The sequence below is a fragment of the Haliotis rubra genome, unplaced genomic scaffold, assembly GCF_003918875.1.
Source record: "Haliotis rubra isolate DU_JTF1 unplaced genomic scaffold, ASM391887v1 Scf94, whole genome shotgun sequence".
NCBI lineage: Eukaryota > Metazoa > Mollusca > Gastropoda > Lepetellida > Haliotidae > Haliotis > Haliotis rubra.
In genome coordinates this window covers 668,250-688,919 of record NW_025767679.1, presented here as the reverse complement: position 1 = coordinate 688,919, position 20,670 = coordinate 668,250, and the positions used below count along the sequence as shown (strand labels likewise).

At 38.6% G+C, this 20,670-nt stretch overlaps 1 protein-coding gene and 1 long non-coding RNA gene across 3 annotated transcripts in view; one reads left to right on the top strand and one right to left on the bottom strand.

Annotated features, from left to right (window-relative positions):
* Positions 1 to 20,670, bottom strand: part of LOC124264747 (retinoic acid receptor alpha-A-like) — an 89,641-nt gene that overhangs the window by 10,726 nt on the left and 58,245 nt on the right. Inside the window, exons 4-8 of one of the 2 annotated variants that reach the window (XM_046699520.1) lie at positions 11,115 to 11,224; positions 5,244 to 5,281; positions 4,724 to 4,845; positions 3,682 to 3,810; positions 1,311 to 1,471 (exon numbers count right to left, since the gene is read on the bottom strand). In XM_046699520.1, the coding sequence (XP_046555476.1) occupies positions 1,311 to 1,471; positions 3,682 to 3,810; positions 4,724 to 4,802 (369 nt within the window). In that variant the 5' untranslated portion in view covers positions 4,803 to 4,845; positions 5,244 to 5,281; positions 11,115 to 11,224. The remainder of the gene's footprint in view (positions 1 to 1,310; positions 1,472 to 3,681; positions 3,811 to 4,723; positions 4,846 to 5,243; positions 5,282 to 11,114; positions 11,225 to 20,670) is intronic. The other variant, XM_046699521.1, reaches the window with a different exon arrangement.
* On the top strand, positions 13,011 to 20,162 carry LOC124264749. Its single transcript, XR_006895232.1, has 3 exons — positions 13,011 to 13,043; positions 16,070 to 16,074; positions 20,085 to 20,162. It is a non-coding gene; the product is annotated as an uncharacterized LOC124264749 (long non-coding RNA).

The following is a 20,670-nucleotide window of genomic DNA, read 5'->3' as shown; positions in this document are numbered from 1 at the left end:
TCAAAAATTAGTATTTGTTCGCCAAAATTAGTATTAACTTTTCCAAAGAATTTGCATATTAAATAAAAAAATTAAATATATAGCCTAAGACCTGGTTACTAACATTGTACTCAACTAAATCAGTAGTATGTATCCACATATAGCTTGATACTGAATAAAATGTGATAGAAATTTATTGTGTATGGTACGTATGCTATTTGATAACTTAATTTAATGTATTTTTTTTTTTTAAATTGTGTATTTTTACAGCTATCGTAGTCGTGTATTTTGTGTTGTTTTTTCGTAACGAATACGATAAAATCGTATGGGTTGGCATCTCTGTTAATGATTCATGAACATATAACAAGCACCACACCAACGGAACAATATCTCACCTCAAAGCCAAGGTGATACAGATAGAAATGTTTCAAATAAATTATCAATATGGATTTCAAATCCACAGTTGCCATTTCTGATCACAAGCAAGAATTCGAGAAAGGCAAAGCATTCAATTCAGATATTCTTTCATCTTTTGTTCAACTAAAACATACATCATTTGAACCAGTCATGAGCAGAACCTAAAAGATGTTCCTTGAAGTCACATGTCATTATCATTCCATTTACTGGATGCAGTTCAACTCAAGGATGGTACTAGGTACCTACTCATCAGGTGGAATTCAGTCGGTAACAGTATTACCTAATGATAGGATTCATGATGAGTCTTCATCAGTATGTTAAATACAATAAACTATGAGGTGAGGTGAAATTGGGTTTAACGTCGTGCTTGAGAATATTTTCGCTCATATGACGACGTGCATGTGTGTGTATGTGTATGTGTGGCTGCTTGTACTAGCCCAGACTTAAGCTGGTTTTATAGTGCTAGCCCACTCAGATACCATGCCGCAGTGAAGCATGAATATCCCACTCAGACAGATTATACTGACTCCGAGCCGACCAGTCCTTGTTGTACCCATTAATGCCGAACGCCAGGCAGGGACCAACAAGTATCATATTTTAACGTCTTTTGGTATGACACGGCCGGGGATCGAACCCGTGACCTTCCTCTCTCCGGGCGGACGCTCTAACCACTACACCACGGAGGCGGTCCAATAAACTATAACATAGCTATGATTCGTTTGTAGTTAAATGCCTTCCTCAGCAATATTCCAGCGATTGACATCAGCAACAGAGATACGATGACATGCATGAACCCAGTCAGCGAGCCTGGCCACCAGATCCCTTTAGTCACCTCTTACGACAAGCATGGGTTGCTGAAAACCAATTCTCACCCAGATCTTCGCAAGTTTGGAGACAAAACAAGACAATCTCACCTTGCACCCTTCACAAGAGCTGACACCATAATGGTAGCCGGAGGACTTGTCATTACAGACAACACAAGGCTTGTAGATCCGCGGAGGAGGGGGAGGAGAGGGGGACAGGTTAGTGGGACTCGTCACTGAATACATTCCACAGTGAACATCATACAGTTGAGCTGCAAAGGAAAACAAGGCTTCAAATGAGGATCACAATCTGAGAGGTTTGCATCTTCATCTAAACAGCTGCAAGGAGATGGCACTTCCGTGAAACTCAAGTCTCACTGGTGTAGGAGTCTGTAGATAGATGGACCATGCTGACTAAAAAGCTAGTTCCTACTTCTCACTCAAATAAAAAATTGGTCAGAAACAGAAACAAGTCAAAGAATACTTTCATCTAAACAAAGAATACTTTTCATCTAAACAAAGAATACTTTTCATCTAAAGTTTTAGCAAAATGACAATGAGAATATTCATGAATGACAGATTTATATCAGCTACTAAATTTTTCTGACTGAATTACATACAGGTGTCCTTGTGAAGAAAGAAATTCGTTAAATCCCTTCTGTGTGAGTGAATTAGTTCGTCTTAATGTTGCTCAGAATGTGATGGCTTGATGATGGAGGACACCTAATGTAGATGCTTACTACTTTGTTGAAAAGATTGAGCATATGTATGATGCTGTCAAACTTAAGCAAACATAACCCTCAAATAACACAAAATATTTCAAAGGTAAGCAAAACAAAAGGATTCCCCAATTTTAATCTGCTTGTAACAATGCCCTACTGCACAGAAAAGCCAATCTATCAAACTATAAAGCATTGAGTAAAGAGTCAGTCAAAACAGTGTCCACCAGTCTGCTTACTGGTATTCCACCATCAGTATCACAGTTATCTCATCCCATTGTGCAGCCACTTACCTGATCCAAACATTCTGGATACTACTAGGACAAAGGTAAGCTCTAAGATCTTATTTGCTCTGGCTCCCAACAGGAACAGAAAGAGGCATTAAATACAGTCCCTCATAATACACTCCTGCTTTTATAAGCGATCTGGTCTCATTTTTTTTCTAATTTTAATGCTCTCGTAAAATAAACATGATGTCAGCAGGCCATGTAATATTGCAACAATGAGTCATAACGTAAACAACAGTTGATGAAAAGCACTATACACTCATAAAATGTCGTAATCACAAGTAACATATTTCATCCAACAGATGCTTGACCTCAAATAGACCCAAAAGGTCCATTCCATCAGGCGATCTTACAACTGTGAAATAAGGTATGTGAAAGTGAGGGAATTATAATTGTCTTATCATTATGAAGTCATTGTGGAAACTTTCCCAGCACCCTGTTCCACAAGGCAATATTAGTGCTACAATGATCATACTCAATGTTAAAGTAACATGGCAATATCAGCACTAAGATCGATTTGTGAATCTGGGCCCTGGTATCTATAAGTAACTAAGGTAATCCATAAACCATGCGTAATTCAGCCAATAAGTAATTCTCACTTCTGACACGAATATGGAGCATGGCTATAAGTCAAGTCTTGCTGGATTCATGCATCAGGACAACAGTGAAATGATTGGAACAACATGACACCCGACAACATTCAGCGTTCTGCAGTCACACAGTACTGCAGTGTAAACGTCTTACCATAGCCAGCAATATCCCAGACAGCATTTTTCCGGTCAGTTTTGAAGTGGGCTGTTACCATAAAGACACAAGAGAATTAACAGTGAACATGTCATGTCGTGGTCCGATAACCAACATCTTGGCATCACCCACAAATTAACATCTGATATGTGTCTAGAGACTATTCTTGGCGATATGCGCACCCACTGAATGAAATTTCATTTTTTACTGTCTGGGACAAGATGGCTGCATGACAAACAAACAATCATAAAGTTCCAAATGTATGGCTTGAAAGGTGAATAACAAATTGCCATTAACCTGCAGTGTGATGAGAAGCACCTGTTGTTTGAGAAACTCGAGTAACATTTACAAGATAGCACCTACAAAAGCAGTACTTGACCTTCGACCAACAGCAACCAGCACGCTCACATGATCACCCAACAACCATGGTAGTCACTCAATACACTCATGAAGAACGTTTTGATCCAAATATAGAATTACTTTTACTTTTTTTGTCAACCTGCGATTTTAAGATCATCAAAGAACAAGCTAATTTTCTGCCCGGATGATTTTACTCGTATTATATCCAGTCAGCATGATTTTTCCAGTGATAACAAAAGCAATGTTTTTATGAAACAAGGTATTGTGTGATTATCAAGCAAGACAACAGACTTCAGCTGACACTATGGGTACACCGAATGGGTTGATGGTTGATACAGGTAGGGAGGAAGGAATAAATGGTGATGCTCTTACTCTCTTTGGATATATGAGGTACGTAGGACGGTTTAGAATCGAAGACAGCAAACTGGCCGTTGTAAGAGTCAGCGGCATTGTTGAAGGCGGCAGCGGCGAGGTAGGCAGCTTGGTTGGGCATGGTGCTCACTGGAAAATCAGAAGGGTCTCTACACTGTAACTACGGTAACCCTACTGCTGGCTACCATGTGGCAGGGTCTCCCTCAGTTACACACCAGGTACCAACATTCTAGCTACATTACAATGGCCTGTAAATAATTCAACGAGTCTTGTCCAGACAATGATGAAAGATTAATGCTAAGTCCAGGCCCATCATAACATGATTGATGAATGTGAGGAGTGAGTGAGTGAGTGAGAAGATGAGTGCATTAGGGAGAGACAAAATAGTGGAAGAAAGACGGAGGGAAGTGAAGAAAGGACATTCCATCAGTCAGAAATGTTCTCTGTTATTTTTCGGCAACATGTGATTCTAGATCAGACAATCCAGTGACTGAAAGCATGAGCAAAACCTGTCCCGGGGAACATATCACCCCAATTAGACTTCTTACAACATTATTTTGACCAGCAACCCAACACAGATTTGAAGATTATGGAACATTTGTTTGACTCGTTTCCCAAAACACATTTTAGGGGAAAGAAGATGGTTTTAAGAATATGGTACCAAAGCACAAAACCTCAATTGAAAACATATGTCCATGTACTCGATGAACATCAGAGATGTTTCAGGAACATCCGACATAAGGTACTGACCTAATGTACCAAAATGTGACCAAGCTACCAAGTTCTACCTTCCCAAATATTCCACCAAAAATGTCACTGTTGATGTGAATACATGTACATAGTAAATATGGTAAAGGCTCCTTCACCTCCATTCAATTGAGAAAGAAAGAAAGATGGAAAGAAATAAAGAACAAAGAATGAAAAGAAGAATGCATATGAGCCATGCCCATGCCCAAAGCATGCTCATAGCACTCACAACTGTATAGTAATCAAATGAAAAATGTGCATTCAAAATGAATTCTCATCTCCGTAAGGTGTATACCTGAGGACTGTATCGTGTGGTTTGAGGACCCCTGCGATGTATCACTGACAATTGGGTGGGTCCCCATGTTGTGGTTCATGGTTCCCTTCTTCACATTGAAGATGGTCTACAACAGACCACGCCTGCAAAAACAGATCGGAATATTTACTACCAACTTCAACACTGCATTGACAGAAGCAAAGCATGACATCCATCTTGGTTATAGTTGAAATCAGAATGATAAGGTCCAATCTTCTGCTGAGTCAATACTGATAACAGATATTTCCGGTTGTCATTTCTCTTTATACTGAACTAAAAGCAGTTCTATATCTTTCTTTTTTTCCAGATACTGCACATGAATGATGATGAAATAGAACTTATGTTTTTACAAGTTTAGTTATGGTTTGCAGATGATACGAAGTAGTCACTAATCTGCCATTCTTGCACTAATACATATAATACATATTTTGATGACATCACACTGAATCAGTCACTTGTCTGCAAACTGAGAAAGGAAAACTATAAAATATGGTATTCTCACCATTCAGATGAGTTCATTGTTTCTTGAATCTTCTGAACCTGAAATCATAAGAATGGATGTTAAAAATACATAATACCAAAACATGTGGTTGCATTTGGAAATGGAGACAAGACGCCCTGAAATATATTCAGCTATACAGTCTGACACAGGCACAGGTCACTGTTACACATAGTTAACAAAACATTTTAACTAAATGTGCTCATCTTAATAAGATTTCCATATAAATTACATATACATTTTAGTAAGATGATTACAAATCAACATTTCCTTCCAGAAATTCTGAATCATCAATGTCAGGATATCTGATTTCTAATACCATTAAAATCCGGTAAAACATTCTCAAATAATTCTGTTTGTTGATCCAGTTCGACTCTTTTTAGACCATTATTTACACACCTTCATGCACACATTTCCTTATTCTTTTGAGCAAATTCAATATTTTATCAAAAGAAGTCAAATTCAATGATAAACATGTTCAAGGAAACAGTACCTAATATTTTTAAATCATCATCAGATACATGTAAGGCCTTCATTCAAACACAAAGTTCACTGATCCCGTACGATGCCATCAACTAATCTACTGAATGTGGTTGAATGTAGATCAAGGACCAATATAGAATGATCTTTGCAGTGACAGCATTTTAGGGCTGACCATCTTGATACTATGCTTGAATTATCTCCCTTTGAACACAACCTTAGGTCAAAAAGGTCAATGTAACCTTTCTGCCTCATTGACCCTAGAAGTAGGTCATGTCAAGCTGAAATGACCAGAGCTTGTAACTGAATATTTCCTATGCTGCCATGAAAAGCAGGGGGTATTTTTACTGTCAGCAGGAGGATCTAGTTTAGTAATGGTCTGATCTCAAATCTTGGGCCTGCTTTTCCCTTTACATGATAATTACAGGGCCCGTTCTATCATTTCTATTGATCGTAGGAAGTCCAAATTGCTGGACACATTTATTGGCAGTTGGCTGAAAGAATTAACATGAAACACAATGCTAAAATTGATTGTTACTTTAGTGTGCAGTTTCCTTCAAAAACACAGTCATGTATCAAAATCATTTGAAAGGGTGGATCTTGTGACAGATTATTGTATGTGGACCTGTGTAATTTAGAAAATGCTGACCACAATAAACAAACACTATCTCTAAACTAAACATTCAAACCTTTGACTATAGACTTGTAGTTCTCAAAATTGTTAATACAAACTGAATTTACAAGACAAATTTAATGGGTAAACCCCATGCACAACTCCTTAAAATTGTGGTAACCCAAACCAAATATAATTTGTCAATGCTTAAATACACTACATCACACCACACTTCTCTAAAAATAAATAATGCATTTTTCTCAATAATACTATTATCAGCTTTCAGGTAAGCTACCATATAATTTATTCCCGACAACACCACGTGCGACAGTGTTCGATGTACAGAGCAATTGTTTACATTCCATATATGGCAAGTTTCCTGTTTGGAAGCTGTACTCCTTAAAGTTTCAATTATCAATTTCATTCAATTCATAAGCAATAATAAATCTTTTATTTCATCAATAGGAAGCTAAAGTGGGTGCATATGCCCCAAAATAATCTCGAAAATGTGAGACATTGTGCCTTTAACATTAGCCGAGCATGTTTTACATAAACTTTTACCTTCAATTCAACTGTAAAAACAATTTCAGATCAGCTGACTCTCCATACTGAACTGATGTTATCTGATTGCAATACACTGTTTAAGGATGGTTTACAGCTGACAGACATACACACCTGTACATAAAAAATCTACTACCTTTTTGAGGACATGTGAAACAGGATGTGGTTCATGACAGATGTATCCAACATGAGCCCTGTGTGTATATCTGCCTGGCCTACATCTATTGCCATCTGGTGCTCATTGATTCCAGCAGTTGATGCAGCTGACAGATGAGTAACCAGTCCAGTCACCATGTCATGTAGAATTTTAACTTTAAAACTACACCTGTTTCTTCGTATTTCACATATACTGGACAAACATAGTTAGGGATATATGAAAATTTTGAAATTATGAATAATGATCTATTTATTCACTGACACTGATAAAATATTAATCATAAAAATACCAAAATCCCTAACTTATTTTGTCCAGTATAGATTACCACTCAGCATGACAATAAAGATTTTCTGTCGCAAACTGTTAAACAGTAAATATATTTCATTGCAATGTTTTAAGATTAAATGTATATTATGACTGACGCAGGTTGTTGTAAATGATCACCGTGCTTAAATATATCTGATTTCATGAAGTTTCTGTCAGAAGCGTGTGTACGTAAAATGCACCTGGTGTTCATATGACAAATTCTTCTAATCCTGTCACACCACAGATGATGCATTGAATGAAAACAATGAGACAAATTGAACATATCCTCCAATTTAATATAATTCTTTTCAGCGGTAAGAATAAGTGAACAACTTCACGCTTTCTCTAAATTCTACAATTTCTGTACATTTAAGTTAACTTAAGTTGTTATTTGTACGATGATGTTTCAAATAATGTTGAAAGTGATTATGATCAGTGATGGGGCTATATTTGACAGACAGACTGACACATTAGACTTCCTAAGGTGATACATAATTGTGCCTCCGTCTCCTGCCCTCCCCACGAAAAAATTAAAATAAAAAAATAATTAAATAAATAAAAAAAAAAAAAAAAAATAAAATAAAAATGAATAAATAAAAAAATATATATATTTTAAAAAAAGATATAAAAACTGTAGATGTTCATCCCCAATTTGCCGAGGTTAAGCTCTTTGACCTGTGAGCATCAAACCCATGCAAAATTGTAACACGCCACTTAAAACTTCCAAACCTTCCCACCACACTAAGCAGATAGTTACATACATACTTAAATACAGAGCCACAGTAAATTGGGCGATATGAAAAACGACCAGCAAATGAAATTCCTGGCATAGCTTGTAATAAAAGTATTTGCCCATTAAACAGAAGGCCCAGGTTCGATCTTGAAGACATGTGCAGAGTGTGAAGCCCATTTCTAGTATCCCCTGCTGTGATTTTGCAAGAATTTAGCTAAAAGTGAAGCAAAACACAATGCACTCATTCCTGTAATTTAATGAAAGATTGTTTGTGAGTCAACAATATTCCAGTCACATCATGACACCTTTACGTTCGGCTGTAAGCCACACAAACCAGTGGTTGACTGCATGAGTACTATTGGGAACAAACATAGCAAAGACAATCAGCCTGATCACACACTGTAACAATCAAAACTTGCCAAGACAGTTATAGATTTGCTGGGGAATCATCCCCACCCAGAACCTTCCCAGGCATGAAGCTTCTGGAGGAATGGAAGGCTTCAGAAATGTATATCATGTCAGTATGGTTGTCAACACAATTTGTATGTAACTAAGGAAGTGTGAACTGTCCATCTGCTCATTGTTAGCCTAAGGCATATGATAAGTCATTTGCAATTGTAGAGTAAAAAAACAGGCCACGAAAATTCCACTTGTCCGCTCATATTGATGAGTAAAATTTGTTTCGGGCAAGTGAAAAACATAATTGACTTGTCCTAGAGAACGAGTACGTTTTCTGACCCAAAAGTAACATTTTTCTTTTTCCTTGAAGTTCAGCTGTCTTAAATGGTGAACGAATTTAATTTTGTCAACGATTTTGTACAGAAGACAAGCTAAGTAATGTTCATTGTAGTTTTATTCCAAGCAAACATTTTGAAATATAATAATTTATATTCTTTGTGATGCATGATCTATTGGGCAAGTACAATTTTAGAAGGACGAGTGGAAAGTTCATATTACTTACGAATTTGCAGGGGAGTGCAGATTTTTTTATTTTTTGAGCCCTAAAAAAGTCTCCATTCTGATCACAAGTGATGACAGATATTTAGAGAATAGCAAGCGATCATTAAAATATTACAAAGTAGCTGACCAGGGTGTTTGGAGATGGTCTTACATCATGTATTCTAGAATGATAGATATCCTAAATATCATTTCAAGGTGATTTTCATCATGTTAGTAATTGTTACTATTATTTTTAAAGAAAATTAAAAGTAGAAAACCTGTGAAAAAGCCAACACTGAAGACAAAATTCCCAAGAGTCCGCTTATTGTTCAGATCACACAATGCTATCAGCTTGTGACACTAACTATCATATCATGTTGCTCTTGTATGTTGTATGTACTAAGGATTCAACTGGCCAATCAGCACTGAGAACCACAAAAATGCTGTGGGGACGTTATTACATGCAATCTGTCCATCTTTTTGGTGATATGATGGAAATATATAACAAGCTTGGATATAGGAGACGTGAATGATGGCTAGTAATCAGCATTGAGATAACAGCCTCACAGTTATTTAGCACACTGATGAGGAAAGAGCATGCACAGGTGATGTCCGCCCTTGTCAACAGCTGGTCTGTATGGAGGGGGAATTCTTCAGGTTCGACATTAATTACCACTCCGGACTGGTTTACACAGATGGACATTTGTTTATCTTGGCACAAGCAGTAAATTCAACACTGTCACATGCATTCACAAATAATCAATACTGCGTCTACCTTGTCCTGTGAACCATGCATCTTATTATGGCAAAACTCAACAACAAAAAATTGTTGTCTATTGATGACACAGGGTACTGGAAAGTTAGTTCACCACATTCATAACAAAGTGGACTGACAAATCATCAAGAAAGTCAGTTCACAACAGGCATCAAGAAAGTCTGTTCACCAGTCATAACCAAGTCAACAAGAAACATAGTTCTTGGACAAAGTCAGCAATAATTACTCAAGCTACCTCAAGCCTGCTAATAATTGAATCTGACTCAGGTTCCAGACATTGTCTGAATGAACAAGAATGTTAAAACTTATTGGGCTTTGGTTTTGTATTCCTTTTTGTCACAGTATTTTTTCAAAGAAAGCCCAAATCTGTGTTTTCAAATTCAGGGTTATGACATGGGCCACTCCCAAATTGTCAAAAACACTGAATGAAAAGTGGGTCAGTCTGGCCTGGGTGCCGGCTGTTGATGGTCATCTACCACTGTGACGATCTAATCTCCATTTTTATCAGTCACCCAAAATGGGTATGTATGCATCAAAATCTCATAAAGGTCTGCCCACTGATGGTCAGCCTCTATCCCTTTTTATTCTTCCAAGCATATATCATGTAGCCAGATGTCAACATACTACACCACATGTCCAGCCTGTTTGTTTATTCTGAGCCAACTTTGTACCTACTGGACAATATGGACCTTAGCATGTGAAATCAAATCTGTCAATTTTCTGCAACATGATACAGAGAGCCTCGTGGCAGTTCTGGTTTACAATGTACATACACTATCATGTTATGCTTGATGGATTTCTACACTCTTGTCCTAACAGTGGACTGCCCACAGGGTGGCTCTGAGAGCTGGTTCTCAGCCAAGTGTCCCATTTCTTCTACAGGACATGAGCAACACTACAACCAACACTAAAATACACTCACAACAAAACCATTAAGGCAAATGGTCCACCTTGATCCTGACATAGGCATAAGCAGAATGGAGCAACATAATCACGTAAAATATACTGAGATTAGGGCTATGAAAGGGTGACAATGAGCCAAGGATACCATAATGTTGGGGCACACGGGTGGCCTAATCTTCCACAGAGTTTCAATAAGCCATGCAGTGTTGTGTCCTAGGATCCTATGATAATGGGTTTGACGCAGCTTCATTATGAACAGCCACCTTGAGTGTGGGTTTGACCAAATTGGCAAAAGACCTGCCTGACTATGGGCTTTCTTCTTACATTATACACCAGGTGATATCTGAATTACAGTTTCATGCATCACAGACACTGATGAAGAAGAGATTGTCCACTGACTTACTTACCAACACAAATACTGATGTTCAGCAGCTAATATGTCCATAACTTGTGGGCCCAATGTTTGTAATCATGTCAGCTTCTCAGGGTACAGGAACTGGTTATCCAACACTTCAATCTGAAAATAAAGAACTCAGGTAAGTTTCCTTCACATGTATCCCTATTACACTGAAAGTAACCATGCCAGTTAACATGACAATTGACAAGGTGGATCTGGCAGTTTGTAAAATGGGATGGGACTTGACGGGACCCAATAAGCAATAAAACACATACAGGGACCACCACAATGTGGTGACAGTCTAGGTGTAAGGGAGAGTGTCGTGTGCACCTACACCTTCTCTGGGGTCCATCAGAGTATGTACCCAGTTGTATTGTTACTAGATTAGATAGTATCAGAGTAAGTCATGCTGGAGTTATGGAAGACATTGTCAGGTGTATCGCATCACTATCCCAGCACATACAGTTGCTCGGAACAAACAAACCATTGGCTGTCATGTCAGCAGTCAAAATGGATGGTTTCAGTCAACGTTAGTCTGTTGTGGGTTTACAAAACAGTAGCATGTTATTTCAAACAAACTACAGTAGTCACTGGTGTCAACATATTTACTCAGATGGTAATGCACTAACTTTACACAAATTTTATCAATTGTTTCACAAAGCTTACAAATTTGAGCAATACTAAGTGCCAAAATATATTGTATGAGCTCATAAACAAATACCCATAGAAGACTACTCTGATCATTGTTAACATACAGACTAATTTTTCATAACATACTTATTTTGACAAGACATAGATGATTCAGTGTCTTTTGTTTGAGATAATTCAGTACTCTTACTGATCTTTCTAGAGATAATATCTCTGAAAGATAACCATTGACTGAAAGGTCGGGCAAGAACAGCAAAGTCATTGACCAAGCAGTTCAACTGATCCAGCTCAATATTCACAAAGCAACTGTAGTGCTAGGAGTGACTTTGTTTAATCTAGGAGAATTGCCAGTCTTAGCACTAAGATGGATTTGTGAATATGATCCCAGGCTGGAATATTTAGAGAAAAGTAAGACAAAAGAACTGGGTCTGTATTCATCAAACATTCTTATTACCAGTGTTTAAAACTCCCAAAATTCCAAGCCAGACAGCCGGACTAGTAACTTTAAAAATTAAAAGTCCGGATACAAACTTGCCTGTTTGGTTTTCAACAGTCAAAAACAAAACAAATACAGGTTTCTGAATACTTTACTGTGGGAAGCCCAACAAATTTCCATATCATCGTGTGGCCTAACCTATACGACAGCGACGATAGGCATCACAATGAACTACATAGGACTAACAGGCAATGCACCGAGTTTAGATAAACTGAAAGTACACGTGTTGTCTTTGGTTATCGTAACATGAACTGTCCAATCGTAAGTAGTTTAACAAAATTTTCATTATACCTTAAACATCTCAAACTGACCACAAGAGAACCTGTCTGATATTATGAAATATTTACTGTTAGGGGTAGAAATATCTACCAGACCACCGGACAGGCTACTTTTTTTTTAAAACATTTATCGTTCGAGATGAAAATAGACCATTCCGGACGGTCGGGCAGGCAGGAATTTTAAACGCTGTTATTACTACAACAGTTTAGTAACAGTTTAGCTGAAACTTACAACACGTGTAGCGCAACCCTCTTCAAAAAAACAATTTTAGCACTAACACTGACTTATCTCCCACTGCTTCATACAAACTTACTTACGACCCGTGAGGATCGGTGTTAGAATTGATCTTGAGTAACCCATGCTTGTCGTAAGAGGTAACTAACGGGATCGGGTGGTCAGGCTCGCTGACTTGGTTGACACATGTCATCGCATTCCAGTTGCGTAGATCGATGCTCATACTGTTGATCACTGGATTGTCTGGTCCAGACTGGATTATTTACAGATCACTGCCATATAGTTGGAATATTGGTGAGTGTGGCGTATAACTAAACTCACTCACTCATGTAAACTTACAACACATGTAGTGTAACAATCCCTCGTGAACAGTGGGGCTACAACTATTGCAGCTGAAGCTGTGGAAGGTCGTGTTGTCCGTAGTGGTGCTGAGATTGTTTTGTAAAGAGGGTCCCTGGTTGAATGCTTGAGTTGATGTCCATCAGGACAATGTTCCCAGGAACTGAACAAGCATTCACTTCATGTATGCACCAGTCAGAGTTGATGAGATGCATTTAATAATGAATGTCTAAAAAACCATCAGTTGTTTTTGTTGTCGTTAGTTGTGTTACCCACTGTAAATTGTGTACGTAAAGATAAATTGTTCACAATTCCTACTGTTTTGGCAGAAGCATCTAAGATTTTGGCCAGTTGTGCTATGTGCTCAAAAGAAAGTGTTATAAGATCAGTAACTGTAGGTAGCCATACTGACATCAACTCCTTGTTTGATCTGTAGAGCAATCTATCACCAGATATATCTGCCACCTCTACTCACAACCCACTGTCAGTACTCCATCACAGTACTAACCTAGCATACAAATTTGAAACATGAACAACAAAACAAAAACAACTTGAAGCATACACCATGAATGTCACTTCAGAGTTGATTTCCATATTGTTTTTGGTTTTATGCACATGGCATAAATCTTGTATTGAAGTCTTATAAATAAATAGGTCATTAATAAGTAGGGTAATAAATTATTTACATGAAGTTAAAAAATCCCATTAATCAGCACAGTTCGGCAACACATAGGCCGCCATCTCTATGACCAGGCAATCAAGAAAAAGTAGTGAATTTATCACATGACCAAAACATACAGGCTCTTCAATGCAAAACAAATTAGTTACTTTTTATATCAAATGCTTTTGAAATCAAGGGCTTTGTATGCACAATCACAATAACATTTGAAAAATAAATATACCCACAATAATTAACACTTATGAACAGTACACAATGAAAAAGCAGCTTCATGTGTACATGTCTCACACACATTTTACATGTGCACAATAGAGATGGTCTCTGTTGCTCACTATGGGATTTTGTACAGTACAAACATTGACCGGGTTCCCAGTTACCTTGCCTCACACCTGAAACACCTTCTCCTGTATATCGTGTGTGGGATAAGACAAGCCCCCTACAGAGAAGAACTGAGTGGCCATCACTCCAGACATGTTCTTATTGTTACCAGGGACTTTGAAGCGTTCAACAAATGGACGGAATACACAGCCACAACTCCAGCTGTTGAAGCTGTTGTTGAGTACAAGCTGCCTACAGACAAGTGTCAATAAACAAGTCTAATTCAGAGTCTGTACACTGTATTTCTGAATAAAGATGGTGTCATGATGATGAGTGAGTGAGTGAGTGAGTGAGTGAGTGAGTATGGTTTTACGCCGCTTTTAGCAATATTCCAGCAATATCACGGGGGGGACACCAGAAATGGGCTTCACACATTGCACCCATGTGGGGAATCGAACCCAGGTCTTCAGCATGTCGAGTGGACGCTTTAACCATTAGGCTACCCCACCGGTCCCATAATGATGAAGAGAGTAAATGATGTATCCAAGTTGATTTTCTCTTGTGTGTGCAGTCAATGATTGAGGACATTTACCTTACATGTTACAACATGTTCTCTGGGGAGTAAAATGAGTATGGGGAGTAAAATGAAAATAGTGATGAAACTTTACAAATGACCTTGATCCTTCACCATCTCTAAATAAACAATGTCTCATCATCTCAACAGAGAGAAAATGATAATTACAATGTCCGTAACAAGGCTTTATAAAACATAAAGGCTTTCCAAAAAGAGATTTGAATGTAAATTCATTCAAAACTGGATTGCCGAATTGAAGGCCTCTTAATGTCTGTGTAAACAATGTCCATGCATCTGCACATGAAGTTGTGTTTGTCAATAAACCAACCATACATAATCTGTTGCCTGAACACGTCACAAGAACACAACATTGAAACAGCTAGCTTTCAATCAGTGTCAATAAAGCAGTATTTGTTATATCCATGATTATGTAACAACTCTATTACTGACCAAACCATGTGGCAATCAATGAATTCACTTATAGGTATTTCTACTTAAGATTAGTCACGTCCTAAATGTTCATGAAGCTGATCAGCTCTCACTGAGCTCAGTCCACCATGGACCCTGACACTGGACATGTTACTCAATATGTCCAGAACTGGAGTAACAGTCACACATTATGGGATAAGGTAGTGCATTAATCCGTCCAGGAACAGTGCATGAGCAGTGCATGACAGCAGTAAAGAGAAGGTCACACACCCTAGACGCCTGTATTTGCTCAACAACTGTGACTTACCTAACCTTGATGCCCATTACAGTTTTCCATAGTAACACCCTGCTGTGAATGAAGGCCAGTACAAGGACAGTGGTCAGTCAGCAAGACCCAACTGAACAATGAGGAAATATTGATCCGCACAAGTGAGCACACAGCAAGAAACAAACAAGTGCGTGGTCACTCCTGGCTGGCTGGCTGGCCAGCAGGTCAGGTTGGTCAGCGTCTAGTCCAGTACACCGACTGACCAAGTCTCTGAACCAGCTCTTCCTAGGCCGCCAGCTCAGAGTTGCATTCTGGCCAGTGGCTAGGAATGTGAGGCCACAGCCCATCCTGATAATACAGTGGAGATGCAGGATGTGGCGGGGCTCATATTCACATCATGTAATTACTGCTGATTGTAATAGATGATTGTAATAGATGATTTTAACTGATGTCCTTTGTACAGAGAGCTGGGGAGTAGTCAACACCCTGTGTCTGTGGTCAATCAGGAGAGAGCTATTCAGAGCTGGAGATGAGCTGGACAGTGATCAGTGAATGGTTGAGGGGAATTATGTTTGTTGTAGTCTCACCAAGTACACAGAGAGAACCTACCTGATGAAACAAGCCACATCCTACTATTGGAAATAGGATCATCCATGTTTCAATTATTGATTGATAAGTCTAATAATGACATTTACTCACAGAAATGGTTCAAATGGTTTGTTGTTGAATGCTCAGAATAAAATTCCTGTTATATGACGACAGTCTGTAAATATTCAATCCATTGACTGACGTCCTGAGCTTCAATGAGCATGTCTGGGATTTGATGACATGCATCAACCAAGCCAGAGTCTGGCTACCATATCCGTTATGTCATCTCTTACGACCAATTCTGAAGACCAATTCCAAAACTGACAGAAAAGCTGTTTATTCACTACAAAATGAAACTCACCCTGACATTAATTACAAATTCATCAACAGAGTACATATTGCGATCATCATATCTGTTTCAACTGAGAAACAATTCTGCTAATAACATGTTGCCCATATTACAAAACCATGACTTCTACCCTGAACTCTTTCTTGATATCAAACCTCCATTCAGTGTGAGTGCTTTCCATTCAACAGATGCACTTGGCCCAACCCAAGGATCAAGTGATGTGTGAGCTTACAGCTGTATGCAGCGGTCAGTGAAGGTCTGAGAGGTGGACATGACTCACTCAACAAACACAGGCTCTCCACAGCCTGGCCATGATCAATTCTCAAATAAAAACAGGTAATTTGAGATGAGCGAAATTCCGCACACACCCCTGGCTCTCATCAGTTGATCGGCCTGGTCAGTATGTCCAGCAAGCAGGTGTACATTATGCTTATACATGTACAAGATGTTCGCTTCAAGGCTAATATATGAATACTTTCATGCATATACTGACATGATATTGCTGTAGTGAGCTACTGGCAGCTCTTTGTTAAAACATAATTCCACTTTATAAATAAATTTGAAAGTTCCTTCCACATGTCAGGTGAGTACCTGTGTGAGTCATTTCTATACTGTAAATGTCACTTTTGGTAAGAGTGATTGTTTCTGGCCACTTTCAGCAACATTCCAACAATACTTCTGTGAGTGAGTGAGTGAGTGAGTGAGTGAGTGAAGTGAGGAGTGTGAGTGAAGGAGTGAGTGAGTGAGTGAGTGAGTGAGTGAGTGAGTGAGTGAGAGTGAGTGAGTGAGTGAGTGAGTGAGTGAGTGAGTGAGTGAGTGAGTGAGTGAGTGAGTGAGTGAGTGAGTGAGTGAGTGAGTGAGCAGCAGACAAAAAGGCTTAGAAGTTAGACCTGTGTTACCAATTTTTCAGCTATACCCAGAAAATTGTGTAAGGATATAGTCTCTGACACTCACTCACAAACACAATCTGAATCCCCCCCTCCAATCCTTCACGCAAAAGGCTAGCACCATGGCGTATCAACCCTATCAATGGTGAATGGCCTGGAAATCAGCACATGCATGAAGTTTATCCCAGCACCATCCAGTGGAATGTGCTTTGTTTGTAGAGGAATCAATTCCTTGATAGAGCAGGAAATACAATCCTAGCTGGGTTTGTGATTGGTCAGGGAATCAAACAAGTGACCGGTGTCAGATGATCCCGATATTGAACACAAAATGGAAAACCTGTGTACCTGACAGCTTCTGCTCTGAGAGTTGCCTCCCCTACTTGCATGGAAATCCACTTCAGCAGAGGTCAATACAAAATGAAACTGTATTGTACAGAAATGTTCATTGAAACATAAGATTAACATGGGAAGATGCAAAAACTATATTACAAAAAGCATAAAACATTAGACAGAAAAGCATGTTTCGCATTTTTATAAAATGCAGTTGTATTTGTAATGAGTGAACCAACATTCCAATTGTCCATTTCAAGCCATATCGACTTCATACATCTGTGCTGCAGATACTACAAGTGACAGACAAACTGTAGGCAAACCATATCATCTATTATGCATTCCAAATGGGTGTGCATAATCCTGGCTGTAAAAAGAACTTCTTGAATTTTATTCTAATGAAACCAGCATGCTGTTAAAGCATTTGACTTTGTGAAGCCATCTGTGCAATTCTTCATAAGTTATTCATGCGACATTCACTTTGACATGCAGATCATACCATGTGTTCAACAAAGAAACTGAAGAGACAGCCAGAGTTTCAGTGATAAAACAGTGTATGAAATAAAACCTGATAAGACTATAACCTGGTTACTTTTGGTCTGGGCTGGCAACTTTTAGAAGTTTTTGTCTTATTTTGCCATTTAAATAGACAAAATTATCATATTTGAACTGGCTATTTTCCAAACTTATTTCATACACTGCTATCTGGGCAAGAAATGTCTTTCAACAAAAAGTAAACAAAATAATGATGGTTCCAGTTAACCACTGTTTCAACATCATTCATGTAAAATGATGGAGGGGCACGAGGTACCCCTGTGTGGAATCAAACTCAGCTCTTCAGCATGGCCTGCAAATGCTTCAACTACTAGACTATCCCACCACCCAACAAATTCATGAAGATATGAAAGGAGTTTCCAGTTGAATAAACAAAAGGAAATCTTCCAATCAGTCAGATTCTGAATGAATATCAAATGAAGTAATGCATGCTATTCCCAGGACACCCTTGTCAGAAGGATGGTCTATTACGATCATGCTTGTATATGAATAATCATGGCATAGTGCTCTGTAATGTAATTCATTCCTAAGCAGCCGGTGTTAAAATACAGGCCTCATTAACAGAGTCATGCAGCATGAACACATGGACAATTATCACATGTAGCGAGTGAGCATGGTTTTACGCAGCTTTTAGCAATATTCCTGTAATATCATGGCAAGGGACACCAGAAATGGGCTTCACACATTGTACCCATGTGGGGAATCGAACCCGGGTCTTCAGCATGACACCTTAACGCTTTAACCACTAGGCTACCCTACAGCCCCTATGACATTTAAATTGTACACAATGCCCAGACAAAATCCTGTGCCTGTTAGCACTGTATTATCAGGATTCCCATAATTTAACATTCACACCAATATTATCACATACATCACTTTGTGGAACAATTGTATGGGTGGTATTGTACTGAACAATCTTAGCGCTCCAACTGTTGCATGTCTGTGTTAAGGTATGGGAATTACAATCACCTTAGCGTTAAGGTCACATTGTTTTTCGTTTTACGAATAAACAGTATTTCTCTATCAAACACCTGAATGAAAAAGGACTAAATCAGTAAATGCAGTCATTCAACTATGGATATATACTGAGGGAAACAAATAAGGGAACACCACTTCATGGCAGTGTTCCTTTATTTATTTTCAGATTTCCTCCCACAGCACTGTGATGATGAAACCTGGAAAATATTAAAGGAATGTTTGAATTTTCCTGTGTTCCTTTATTTGTTTCTCCCAGTATATATATATATTGTATACACACAGACACAGTCTGGTACTGACTGACTGAGTTTTGGTTTTACGCCGCTTTTAGCAATATTCCAGCAACATCACGGCAGGGGACATCTGAAATGGGCTTCACACATGTGAATTTGTACCCATGTGGGGATTTGAACCCGGGTCTTCGGCGTGACGAGCCAACGCTTTAACCACTAGGCTACCCCACCGCCCCCACAGTCTAGTAACAATCAAGGGTGATATGATTCAACATGAACGATCTGAATCTTATTCAATGTGTTTCCCGTTGAAATTGAGCACAAATACTGATCAGTATGATGGTGAATAACAGTACAAGTATTATGTAAGAAAGGTATATATACAACCACAGCCTGCAGTAAATCTCCACAGCACCTGATGGCATATCCCGCATCTCTAGGTAACAAAGGTCACGCATACTGACATGCAGGAAATGCCCCTGTAAGTTAGACCAGTGTGCTACCTACCGACCTACCCACCGCCAGAGGTGACTGCCAAGCTGTGCCACGTGCTGTCAAGATGGCCCTGGAATCTTTACCCTGCTCATCACAGTGCCAACTATCTGGTGTTGGGCCTCCGCCTTCAGATTCACCTCACTCCAACATCTCTCTCAATACTTTCATCAATTTGTAGACATTTGTCTCATCATACAGAGTTTAGCATGGGATCATGTTCCATAAAATTATATTTAAGCCGTTAAACACATTTAAAGTTGCAGGAAAAATTTGTAACAGTGGAGTTCCGTCACCTAAATAGTAGTGGTGGTTCGATTAGTTGAAATAATCGAAGATTGGTCGCAATGACTAAACGACCGAGCAATCGATCATGTTTTCTCATAATCGAACACATCCAATTTTGAAACACTTGTTTGCATTAACCACATTTTACACAAGGTTGGTTTTTGTTAAATTTCATAAGCACTACAAGCTCGTTCCTTGTCATGATTGAATTTATCTTAAAGACTCCAGGAAATTTATGTTCCTAACATACTAGTCATCCTGTAAATAGATGACATTTTTAATGCATTTTGTGCAATTTGCAAAGAAAAAACCCTGAAAGAACTACATATTTGTTCTATATTTTTGGTGCATTAACAACATAACCATGAACATTTCATAAATGACGCTAACCAATTATTTTCGATGATTGATCGGTTGTAATGAACCAATCATCAATTGTGAGAATATAACCAATTCCCAACACTACTAAATAGCATAAAAATGAACATAAGGTTAAATAGTTATTCATCTATTTTAAGTCACTTTGATATGTTTGTCGGAGGTACAGCTACAGTTGACACTTCAACCATGACAGATATCACAGCATTCTCCTTACTATAAAT